This window comes from Diaphorina citri, unplaced genomic scaffold (genome assembly GCF_000475195.1).
Source record: "Diaphorina citri unplaced genomic scaffold, Diaci psyllid genome assembly version 1.1 scaffold1646, whole genome shotgun sequence".
In the NCBI taxonomy this organism is placed as follows: Eukaryota; Metazoa; Arthropoda; class Insecta; order Hemiptera; family Psyllidae; genus Diaphorina; species Diaphorina citri.
In genome coordinates this window covers 51,965-65,109 of record NW_007379072.1, presented here as the reverse complement: position 1 = coordinate 65,109, position 13,145 = coordinate 51,965, and the positions used below count along the sequence as shown (strand labels likewise).

Genomic DNA, 13,145 nt, shown 5'->3' with positions numbered 1-13,145 from the left:
CTCTCTCTCTCTCTCTCTCTCTCTCTCTCTCTCTCTCTCTCTCTCTCTCTCTCTCTCTCTCTCTCTCTATCAATCTCTTCTTTTCCATCCTTCTAACGAACTTCTCTCAATGATTTCATTTTTTCCTGAAACTTTTTAACTCTCAAGTCTCTCAACTCATCTCATCTCGAAAGAACTGAAATTCTGAAAATTTTCTCTCGAAAAGTATAGGGAAGCAGGAAGCAGGAACCTAGGAAAAAAAAATCAATCTGGTGTGAACATCACACGACTTTCCTTATCCTATTGAATGATGCTTATTTGAGTGTTCTCTTTGTCCAGATAGCTTTTTCTGGTAGCCCTTTAGGTCCTACATCAACCCTCAAGCGTTGTACAGTCGTTCGCGGGACACCCTGTATAGCAGATGTTTCTATACCTGGCTATACGAAATACAGGAAAAAAGCTATGAAACACTCGAACACCACTATTTTTGTTGTTGATTTCTCGAACAATTTAACAATGTATTAGAGGATAAAATTCCATACCCTCTGCTGGAATTGAACCCACGGCCTTCTGATAACCAGCCGAGCGTCTTGACCACTACACCACCGAGCCAGGAAAGTTGTGGGCTGTATTTTCAGCACCAGGGGACTAAATGGGGGGGGGGCAAAGTCTTTGTATGTAATGCTCGTCCTTTTTTCACGCGACCCTTTTAGGGCCTTAAAAAGAGAGAGAGAGAGAAAGAGAGGGAATGGCTTTTAATGAAAATGACATTGGGGAAAAAGGAAAGAGAGAAAGTGAGCCTAATGAAAATGGCATTTTTCACAAAATGAAAAAGAAAGGGATCATTCTCTAGCAATTTCTTGACCCCGCCGGGAATCGAACCCGGGTCTCCCGCGTGCAAGGCGAGTGCAGTGACCACTACGCCATGGGAGCTGACTATAACGCTTATATGCTTCAGCTTAAACTCCGTATACCACGAAAAGCCCACTGCGAGGTGTACGGGCGAACAGTCCTATACCTATTATCAAGTCGGGCTAATACGAATCTAACGCTTTTGCTGAGTTCTACAGTAAACACTTGGGTTGACGAATTTCACGAGTTGTACGTTCTACGGCACACCGGCGTTCTATGGCTAAAATGCGCTGTGGGTTTGAAAATCGACGAGTTAATCTTTTGGAACTAAGAGCCAAGACGGGCTTCAGAATTGTCTCTAGAACCCAGGATTTTTTTTTTTTATTCTCTAGCCTGAAACCTGCAACACAGACCTTTGTACCTAGGTTTTGTGATTTTGAAATACCTTTAGGTCAGGATTTAATATTAGAGCACTGCAAGTACTCAAATTCAACACATGGTACCTACGATTATGAAAATAGAAAAAAAAAGTTTGATTAAGCCTTTGGAGTCCAGAAAGGTCACTTTTTTCCAAGTGAATTCTAGATTGACTGAAACAATAAGAACTGTCGGCCACGATTTCAATAGTAAAAAGCTTTATACCTATGTATGGATCTATTACACGTAGGTAATTATAATGAGTTGACACATCATATACCTAAGGAAGGTAATATTTTTATTATGCCCAGTGATGAAAAATAATAGAATTGAGTGTAGGTATTATTTTTGAATTTATTAAACTAGTCAAAATCTCTTTATACCATTGTACTTCCCAAATAGTTCACCAAAAGACTTATTATTCAGTTATGACATTTTTGACGAACAATGCAGATTTAGGTATAATTACCTAGGTAATTATGAATCATAAATCATATAATAAAAATCATGATTAGCGCTGTCAAAAACGAAAATTATTATGATTTCATCAAATCTACTCGTTGGAAAGGTATAGATAAAGGTAAGGAGATAAAGGAGCTGTAACAACGGGGGTTTTATCGTCCTGATATTGAACATAGACGGAAGACAGGATAGGAGAAAGCTAGCCGTTCCGAGAACGAACCTTTGTTATTGTGTTTGGCATGAATTCCGCCCTGCCACAGAAACCGAACCCGCGACCTAACGCTTACAAGGCAGGCTAAAACCTTGTAAGCTTAACAACTTAGGCTGGTGACTTTTCTCTCTATGGTTTTTCTGGTATATTTGTTTGTTCCATGGCACTCTCTGTGGTCACGCTTGGGCACTAAACGCTTAAACGGTTTGTAAATGTAAAATGTAAAATTTACATTTACATTTTAAACATTTTACATTTTAAACGGTTTGTCCGATTTTTGATGCAATTTGGCCAAAGGCCTCTCCTTTTCAGGCCATTTTTCCTTTGAAGAAAAGTTCACAGAAACCACCAGTCAACACGAATCAATTATCTCACCCGCTTTCAAACCTCCACAGGATTTCAACAATGGCGCACCGCGCGGCGGTCCCCTACTTTGTATTCCATTGTATGTATAACGGGTTCAACAGAGAGTTAAATGGTTCCGATTTAAATAGAAGGGAAACAGCTTTAATAGTCGGTGGCCTAACGTCAAAAAAGCTGCATTTCGTCAGGAAAGCACCAATCCAGGGGCTTCCAGAGGGGAGGGGGTCATCAGGCCTAGGTTCATCAAGGGGGCCTGAAACCATTTCTGTAGCAAGGGAAATTTCAGGCTGTTTAAGGTCCCCCAGTCAGCCTAGTTAGCTTAGTTGGTAGTGCGTCTGCCTTGTAAGCGCTAGGCCGCGGGTTCGATTCCCGCCCGGGGCGGATTTTATCCTGATGGGATAATGTTCGTTCTCGGAACGGCTGGCTTTCTCCTATCCTGTCCTCCTTCTCTCTTCAATTTCGGGACGATAAGACCATAGCAGTTACAGTTCCCTCTGTCAAACCTCTTTTTTTTTTAAAAAAAAAAAAGAAGAAGAAGCTGAAAATCCAAACCTATGAAAATGACACAGACCTTCCACAATGGTTAGTTTGGAGGGCCGCACGTCTGCCTTGTAAGCGCCAGGTCGCGAGTTCGCTTTCCGCCCGGGAAATCAGATAAGGTGATAACTTGATAAGGTTCGTTCTCGGAACGGCTGGCTTTCTCCTATCCTCCTTCGCTTTTCTTTTTCGGGAAGATAAGACCTTAGCTTTTTCAGTTCCCTCTATCCAAGCCTCTTGTTTCAAATACCTAGATATACAGATTTGAAAAGTGCCTGGCCTTTCAAAAGTTCAGAGCTTTAGGCTTCCAATATGTAGCTTTAGCTCCGGAGAATCAAGTTGTTGACGAAAATAACATTGAGAATTCAGAAGTTTTGGTTCAACCTATAACTCACAATCTCAAATCAAATGAAAAGAACAATAATGAAATCTAACAGAGAACAATTTAAATTAAAAGAAATAAACGTTCTCGGAACGGCTGGCTTTCTCCTATCCTCCTTCGCTTTTCTTTTTCGGGAAGATAAGACCTTAGCTTTTTCAGTTCCCTCTATCAAACCTCTTGTTTCAAATAGGTATACAGATTTGAAAAGTGCCTGGCCTTTCAAAAGTTTAGAGCTTTAGGCTTCCATATATGTAGCTTTAGCTCCGGAGAATCAAGTTGTTGATGAAAATTGAACATTCAGAATTCAGAAGTTTTGGTTCAACCTATAACTCACAATCTCAGATCAAATGAAAAGAACAATAATGAAATCTAACAGAGAACAATTTAAATTAAAAGAAATAAAAAGAGAGAAAGGGGATGAGAGAGAGAGAGAGAGCGAGCTAATAATAAATTGAATTGAGCCCTTCAAATTCATTTCTTTATCCATCAAAAGTTTCCTGAAGAATTCAGATTATGTGCTGAGACTACTATAAGAAGTTGAAGGAGATTGGTATGCAGTGACTTTGAGGAAATATTAAAATAACCATCTAAAGCTCTTTTTTGGAGGTTTGATAGAGGGAAATGCAACTGCTAAGGTCTTATGCCAGCCGTTCCGAAAACGAACCTTTTTTCTTTTGGATAAAATACGCCACGAGCAGAAATAGAATCCGCGACCTATGTAGCCCTTACAAGGCAGAGATTGGTATGCAGTGACTTTGAGGAAATATTAAAATAACCATCTAAAGCTCTTTTTTTAGAGGTTTGATAGAGGGAAATGCAACTGCTAAGAGCTTATGCCAGTCGTTCCAAAAACGAACCTTTTTTCTTTTGGATAAAATACGCCACGAGCAGAAGGCAGAAGTAGAATGCGCGACCTATGTAGCTCTTACAAGACAGACACGCTACCAACCAAGCTAACTAGGCTGGCTTAAAAAAAAAGTTTTTTTTTTTAAAGAGGTTTGACAGAGGGAACTGTAACAGCTGAGGTCTCATCGTTCCGAAAGCGAAGAGAGAAGGAAGAAATCCGCGACCTATGTAGCTCTTACAAGGCAGACACGCTACCAACCAAGCTGACTAGGCTGGCTTAAAAAAAAAGTTTTTTTTAAGAGGTTTGACAGAGGGAACTGTAACTGCTGAGGTCTCATCGTCCCGAAAGCGAAGAGACGAGGAAGACAGGATAAGAGAAAGCCAGCCGTTCCAAGGACGAACCTTATCTGCTTGGGACAAAGTTCGCCACGGGTGGAAATTGAACCCGCGACCTAGGCCTTACAAGACAGGCTCGCTACCGCTACCAACCAAGCTAACTAGGCTGGCTTCCAAAGTTAAAAATCAATCACAGTTGAAGCTCTGATTGTAGCCCCGGCCATTAAAGAAAAATCGTTGAGTGAAAACTTTGAAGCTCACTTCTTTCGTTGACAAGTTTGGACTCCTTTCAAAAATTTGAATCAATCATTAGTGCTGAATCTTTTCCGATTCCCCTGGCAGCTATTTGTCTGTGGAGGAGCCTTATAAAATCTCTGTATACACTTATACAGTATGTTCCAGAAGTCCTGTTAATACAAAAAACTCTGTATACAGAAGTAGTATATGTCTCAGAAGTCCTGTAAGGTAGGTACCCCTTAACGTGACATTTGGAAGGCTAGGGAACTTTTGAATTGATTGATCCTAGAATTAGCAAAAGGCATAGGTACTTAAATATGGTCCATCCGTCCATCTCACAAGTGTAAAAATATGGGCTCCCATTTGAAAATAATGTAAGGTTCTCATTTGAATTTCTCGAGAAATGCATGGCCATTTTTATTGAAAAAGTACCTCTTACCATAGTTGAACCAGGTTTTTAATACCACCTCTGAAAGGGCCATATGCCCTTTCCTATTCCTGTCATCGATCAGAATTCAAAATTTCCTAGGCACCTTACAGGAGAAGGCAGACACTCTACCAACCAAGCTAACTAGGCTGGCTTAATTTTTTTTAAGAGGTTTGACAGAGGGAACTGTAACTGCTGTGGTCTCATCGTCCCGAAAGCGAAGAGACGAGGAAGACAGGATAGGAGAAAGCCAGCCGTTCCAAGGACGAACCTTATCTGTTTGGGATAAAGTTCGCCACGGGTGGAAATTGAACCCTCGACCTAGGGCTTGACAGGCTCGCTACCGCTACCAACCAACTAGGCTGGCTTCCAAAGTTAAAAATCAATCACAGTTGAAGCTCTGATTGTGACCCCGGCCATTAAAGAAAAATCGATGAGTTAAAACTTTGAAGCTCACTTCTTTCGTTGAAAAGTTTGGACTCCTTTCAAAAATTTGAATCAATCATTAGTGCTGAATCTTTTCCTATTCCCCTGGCAGCTATTTGTCTGTCTGTGGAGGTGCCTTATAAAATCTCTGTATACAGTATGTTCCAGAAGTCCCGTTAATACAAAAAAACTCTGTATACAGTATGTTCCAGAAGTCCTGTTAGTACAAAAAACTCTGTATACAGAAGTAGTATATGTCTCAGAAGTCCTGTAAGGTAGGTACCCCTTAACGTGACATTTGGAAGGTTAGGAATTTTTGAATTCTGATTGATCCTAGAATTAGCAGAAGGCATACCTACTTAAATATGGTCCATCTCAGAAGTGTAAAAATATGGGTTCCCATTTGAAAATAATGTATAAAAAATATTGGTTCTCATTTGAATTTCTCGAGAAATGCATGGCCATTTTTATTGAAAAAGAACCTCTTTCCATAGTTGAACCAGGTTTTTAATACCACCTCTGCTCTGAATGGGCCATATGCCCTTTCCTATTCCTAAGGTCGCTCAGAATTCAAAATTTCCTAGGCACCTTACAGGAGTTACAGGACTTCTAGAGAGGGCCTGCAGACAGGAAACGCCAAAGGAGTGGCCGTGGCCACCTAGGAGACACAAGATCTGACAATATGGTGATCCGGACACGGGAAGGAAAGTAAAGACTTCTGGGACACACATATATATATAGGCAGGTACTGTATATGAGACGCTGTACACGGTATGTATTTTCAGCTTCACAGCCCCGCGGTTACTCAATACTTGAGATCATTATGAAGAAAAAAAAATATAATAATAATAATAATAATAATAATAATAATAATGAATAATAATAATAATAATAAATATAGATAATAATAATAATAATAATAATAATATAATAATAATCTCTCATTCCTTTTTTTCAACTCCGAAGACATGGATTCCGCCTAATTATGCCGCCATGTTTGTGAGGGTCCTCTCTGTCTCTTTCTCTCTCTCTCTCTCTCTCTCTCTCTCTCTCAGGCAGAGGTTGTGAGGGGTCTGACGAGAGAGGGGAGACCTAGGGGTGTTTGGCTGTTGAGAACAATCAGCCAGCTTTCTCTTTGTCTGAGGGGGTTGGTGCACCCTACTCTCTTATGTGTGCCGGAGAGTACAAATGAAATCGGGGGCTGTGGTGGAATGGATGCTGGGTCTCAGGTATCATATAACCGCTTATAATGTAATGTAACTTCAAGGCCTTGAACTCGTTATACACGGAAATAGCCCACTGCTAGGTGTTACGGACACGCGAACAGTCCTAATACCGTATTACGATCGCGGGCCGGCGCCGCACGAGCTAAGGGCGGGCGCCGCGCTAAATAGAGCTACCTATTACACGCCGCCCAAGAGCCTCGCGACCGGAAAGGATGAGGACAGGAAGGAAGAGAAAGAGCTAACAGCCCTGCTATTCTGGTATCCTCAATGTTCAAAGGGAGAACGAGTTTGGAGAAATTTTTTTTTGTTTTTTCTTGTTAGGACCCAAGATCTCTGTTAAGACTTCGGGCAGAACCGAGAATCAAGGTTTTCTAATTGAGCAGGCTAGAAAGTTTGGTGTCTCGGTAAAATCGCGAGTATCTTGGCCACACGGCATCTTGCATGTTGAGCAACTATAACAGCAGTTGGAGATCAGTAAAATGACGATCTGTGAGTCGTTTCGCAATCTAAGCTAATCGGGCTGACTATTATCGCATAATTCGCATGAACAAGCGGGGCATATACGCCACTCACAAGGCAGACGCACTACCAACTAAGCTAACTAGGCTGGCTAAAACCCAGGATTAAAGGTGTTTACAAGTGACAAATCCAAAACTCCAAAACGGACTGAAGCCAAAACACATCGTGCGTAGCGAAATCTCCATTCTGTGGCTCCACTAGATTTCTGGTTGACACAAACTCATTTGTGTTGAAAACTTTGTCCAGTTTTCATCAAAAGCAGACAAACTGTTATTCGATAAGTCAAGTACCTAATATGGTTAAAAAACAAAAAGAAATGAGCTGACATACTGAATGTCCGTTCCATTGTAATGAGTTTCGATTTTCTTACGAATGTCCTGCATCAGGCAATGTAATTTAAAATAGCGTTCCCACTACGCACGATACGTTTTTTTTCGAGTGATAAATGGGAACGGCCCTTGACGGCCGACTCTTAAACTCGGAGAATTCGATTCTTTCGTTCACCGCAAGCTCAAAATGCAACAGCCCCAACAATTCTCCATTGAGATCAGGATGATTAATAAGCCTGAGGATTGAAAATGCAATACCCCCACAGGGACTGAGCATTCAATTGAAATAAAAACAAGATTGGTAATTATTTCTCCTAAGTATTTTGATTGAATCTTTCCTGCCCTTGATTTAATTTCTTCTTTTGATTCAAAAGGGGGTTTGAATAGTTAAGCATGTGTTAGTATTAAATAGATAGGGTCGGATTTCAGTCAAGTTCTTTTCGGGGAAACACCAGCGATGCTGATAGAACGACTTGTAGTAAAAGTATCTGTATCTCACACTCAGACTGTCTCGTCTGATAGGCCGCGGTTCGGTCTATCAGTTCGTAATGTTTGGTTCACTATAAGTTAGTATTAAATAGATAGGGTCGGATTTCAGTCAAGTTCTTTTCGGGGAAACACCAGCGATGCTGATAGAACGACTTGTAGTAAAAGTTAAATCTCACACTCAGACAGTCTCGTCTGATAGGCCGCTGTTCGGTCTATCAGTTCGTAATGTTTGGTTCACTATAAGGCGGGTAGGTTTCGTGTCGCATCCTTGTCACATTTAACATCTACTCGTACATATGTACCAAATTTTTTCGTGTCGCATCCTTGTCACATTTGACATCTACATACCAAATTTTAAGTCTCTAGCTCTTACCGTTCTCGAGATATATTGTTTACAGACAGACACACAGATACACACACGGACCAATGGCTGAAACTTTGGATTTAGGCTCGGACCTCAAAACGTGTTTTGGCACTAAAAACTGACCATCGAAATTTTGACCCGATTACATTACTTTCCTTCCTATAGGATAAGGAAAGTAAAAATGTAACTCATCTTCTTATTCATAAGAATCCTAAGTAAAATCCATCTTCTTAGAGCCCCGCGGACCACATATCAAATAATATCTTCAAAATCTTCATCTGCAGATGGGGCAATTAGAAAACGCACAATACCGTCAATTGAAAGAAATACTAAACCCACTTTATCAACACAATGGAAAAGAATAGAGGATTGAAAACCTATCTGAGTAATCTTGTTAGAGAAATGCCTCCGGTAATACATATACAGAATACAGAGACCTCTGTACAGACATATTACCTGTAATATGTATACAGTATACAGAGGTACTATACAGAAATGAATTAATATCTCAATCCAAATGAAGAACTGATGATGTTAACCCGATGCTGACGAGAGGACCCAAAAATTGAGGTATCTGAATTTAGCTTCCTAATGTGGTTCAGTGTATAAGTCACTTATAAAAATGCCCCTACCACCTGAAAATTGAATGATAGGAGCAAATCGTCCTTGAAATATTGACCAATCTTACCAAATTTCATTAATTCCAAATACACCATTCGGTAATTTTTCCTAATTATTTTTTGATGTTTGTCACTTATAAATTGATATAACGTTACCTGTTAGTATAAGCTGTGTCCACAGTCCACACAATCCACACATAGTCGACTGCCGTCGATTGACGAGGTGAATCTATATTGTCGAGGCAGTGTGGACACAGCTTTACAGAAAATCCTTGAAATTTAACGAGGAAAAAATGTTAACAAAAGGTTAATCCAGAATTCCAGACGGTATGTAGGTAGATACAAAAATAAAATACCTAGGTACCTACCTATGTATGTAAGAGATATGGGAGTTCTTTTTTTCCTTTCATTCGAATAAATAAAATGAAATGAACTTAAATAAATAGGATAAAATCCGCCCCGGGCGGGAATTGAACCCGCGGCCCAGCGCTTACAAGGCAGACGCACTACCAACTAAGCTAACTAGGCTGGCCTTAAAGGTGTTTACAAGTGACAGATCCAAAACGGACTGAAGCCAAAACACATCGTGTGTAGCGAAATCTCCATTCTGTGGCTCCACTAGATTTCTGGTTGACACAAACTCATTTGTCTTGAAAACTTTGTCAGGTAAATCAGACAAACTGTTCGATAAGTCAAGTACCTAATATGGTTAAAAAACAAAAAGACAAATGAGCTGACATACTGAATGTCCGTTCCATTGTAATGAATTTCGATTTTCTTACGAATGTCCTGCATCAGGTAATGTAATTTAAAATAGCGTTCCCACTACGCACGATACGTTTTTTTCGAGTGATAAATGGGAACGGCCCTTAACGGCCGACTCTTAAACTCGGAGAATTCGATTCTTTCGTTCACCGCAAGCTCAAAATGCAACAGCCCCAACAATTCTCCATTGAGATCAGGATGATTAATAAGCCTGAGGATTGAAAACGCAATACCCCCACAGGGACTGAGCATTCAATTGAAATAAAAACAAGATTGGTAATTATTTCTCCTAAGTATTTTGATTGAATCTTTCCTGCCCTTGATTTAATTTCTTCTTTTGATTCAAAAGGGGGTTTGAATAGTTAAGCATGTGTTAGTATTAAATAGATAGGGTCGGATTTCAGTCAAGTTCTTTTCGGGGAAACACCAGCGATGCTGATAGAACGACTTGTAGTAAAAGTCTAAATATACAGAGCGTTCGAAAAGTCTTGGAACCCCTGAATAATTATTATATGTTGCGTGTTACGTATCTGAGAATTGACATACCTACCTACATTACTACCCTAAAAATTGTATACCCAGGTAATGAAATTCTACTTACTACCAAAGTACTTAGGTACTTACCTAGGTACCACTGATACTGTCCATCCTGAGAGCAAGAATTTTGCATAGAACCAAGTAGATAAGGTGAGTAATTTGTCAAACCTAATCCTAATCCAAATATGTTCAATGGTTCACACAGGCTTTACCGGTCATTAACGCCTGAGCAGTGAAGATTAAAAACACAGTGTGCTTGTGAAGTTCGGAAACTCTGTTTTTAGCCAGCCTATAGTTAGATTGGAAGGTGCCTTGTAAAGCTGTGTTCACACATAGTCGACGACCGTCGATCGATGTCGACTGAAACCGTCCACACTGCCCGGACATGGACAACATTCACCTTCTCGATCGATAGCTGTCGACTACGTGTGAACACAGCTTAAGCGCTCAGATACGGGTTCGATTTTCGCCCGGGGCAACTTTAGCTCAAAGAGATAAAGTTCGTTCGAGTTTTACCTCAAATGGAGAAACACACTGCCTCCAGATATATGGTCTACAATACCAATTACGGAGCTACATTTTATCAACACAATGGAAAAGAATAGAGGATTGAAACCTATCTGAGTAATCTTGTTAGAGGAATGCCTCCGGTAATACATATACAGAATGCAGAGATAATATACAGAATACAGAGACCTCTGTACATACATATTACCTGTAATATGTATACAGAATACAGAGATAATATACAGACATGAATTCATATCTTAATCCAAATGAAGAACTGATGATGTTAACCCGATGCTGACGATAGGATAGGACCCAAAAATTGAGGTATCTGAATTTCGCTTCCTAATGTGGTTCAGTGTATAAGTCACTTATAAAAAGGCCCCTACCACCTGAAAATTGAATGATAGTATAATATTTTGAAGACAAATCTGATGCAAAAATGAGAGCAATTTTATTATAGGATTCCAAAATCAAATCTCAATGGAGAATGAATCTTCGAATGTCAAATCGAACTGGCTGAAGTGTTGAACCAGTCCGAAAATATTACAGATAGGAGCAAATCGTCCTTGAAATATTGACCCCCACTTTATCAACACAATGGAAAAGAATAGAGGATTGAAACCTATCTGAGTAATCTTGTTAGAGGAATGCCTCCGGTAATACATATATACAGAATACAGAGATAATATACAGAATACAGAGACCTCTGTATACATACATATTACAGGTAATATGTATATCTACTTGTATACAGTATACAGAGGTAATATACAGACATGAATTCATATCTCAATCCAAATGAAGAACTGATGATGTTAACCCGATGCTGACGATAGGACCCAAAACTTGAGGTATCTGAATTTCGCTTCCTAATGTGGTTCAGTGTATAAGTCACTTAGAAAAAGGCCCCTACCACCTGAAAATTGAATGATAGGAGCAAATCGTCCTTGAAATATTGACCAAGCTTACCAAATTTCATTAATTCCAAATACACCATTCGGATTGAACTGAATTGAAAGGCATATTATGCTATTTATCTTGAATAAACATAGTAATTTAAGATTACAAGCCAAACACCTCGTCAAATCTGTCTCCAGCTGGGAAGGTCCCCTCCACACTTGTCCCATTCCCGCGCTGGACGGCCAAACCAATCCTTTGATAGAGGAAGGATAATTTTTCCTATTTATTCTTTGATGTTCGTCACTTAAAAATTAATAAAACGGTACCAATTAGTATAAGCTGTGTCCACAGTCCACACATAGTCGACTGCCGTCGATTGACGAGGTGAATCTATGTTGTCGAGGCAGTGTGGACGGTTTCAGTCATCGGTCGACGCGACGTCCGTGTGGACACAGCTTTACAGAAAATCCTTGAAATTTAACGAGGAAAAAAATGTTAACAAAAGGTTAATCCAGAATTCCAGACGGTATGTATAGTTCATCCAGATCAATATGACAGCAATGAGTCATCAACCCAAAATGAAGGAGCCAATTAGATTGCAGGAAATCCTTACATTGTTGCAATTGAGGTAAAGGTCTATTTTTGATAAACTCTCTCTTTTAAAAAGCAGAGGTAGCTCTAAGTTCAGAGGTTGGATTCCAGAACAGGTAAGGTGGATAACTGGATATCGCCCAGCCTGACTTTGTTTCACTGTCGGAGGAACACTTGTGCAATATACCTTCCCCTTTTAAAGATTCTCTACCATTGCACATGTGACATGTTTGGCAACAATGCCTATTTTTTGCTGTCACATTGATCTGGACACACTATAGGTACAAAAATAAAATACCGAGGTACCTATACCTATGTAGGTAAGAGGTATGGGAGTTCTTTTTTCCTTTCATTCGAATAAATAAAATGAAATGAACTTAAACACATACTATCGGAAACGAGATATTCTCAAAAAACCCCCTTTTTTGGCCGCCATTTTGAAAAAAGGCCGCCATATTGTTCGTATAGATGGTTTTCGGTGTCACCCCTTCCTAAAAGTTTTGCATGGTTCAAATGAAGGTCCATGCCAAATTTGGTGCTCTTCTGACGAAATGCAGCTTTTTTGACGTTAGGCCACCGACTAGGAACCTCAGGGTAAGTCGGAAATCGGGCCGTCTCAACGTGCGGCACACTCTTGAAAGTCGGATAGAGAGCCAACTGGTCTGTCCGCAAGTTTCTGCCCTTAGAGTAGCCGTTCCAATGATTGCCGGCAACCGATATGCGATCCCCGACCATCAAATCCATTTCTGACGAATGCCGCGGCGTGTGGGGCAGAACGGCAATGTGAATTCTGCGGAAAATATAAGCAAAGGCTACGTCA

At 40.1% G+C, this 13,145-nt stretch overlaps 1 protein-coding gene across 1 annotated transcript in view; it reads right to left on the bottom strand.

Annotated features, from left to right (window-relative positions):
* LOC103516709 (alpha-(1,6)-fucosyltransferase-like) overlaps positions 1-13,145 on the bottom strand; it is a 35,701-nt gene that overhangs the window by 10,150 nt on the left and 12,406 nt on the right. The window contains exon 11 of the mRNA XM_026829023.1: positions 12,775-13,115. Within this exon, the coding sequence (XP_026684824.1) occupies positions 12,775-13,115 (341 nt within the window). The remainder of the gene's footprint in view (positions 1-12,774; positions 13,116-13,145) is intronic.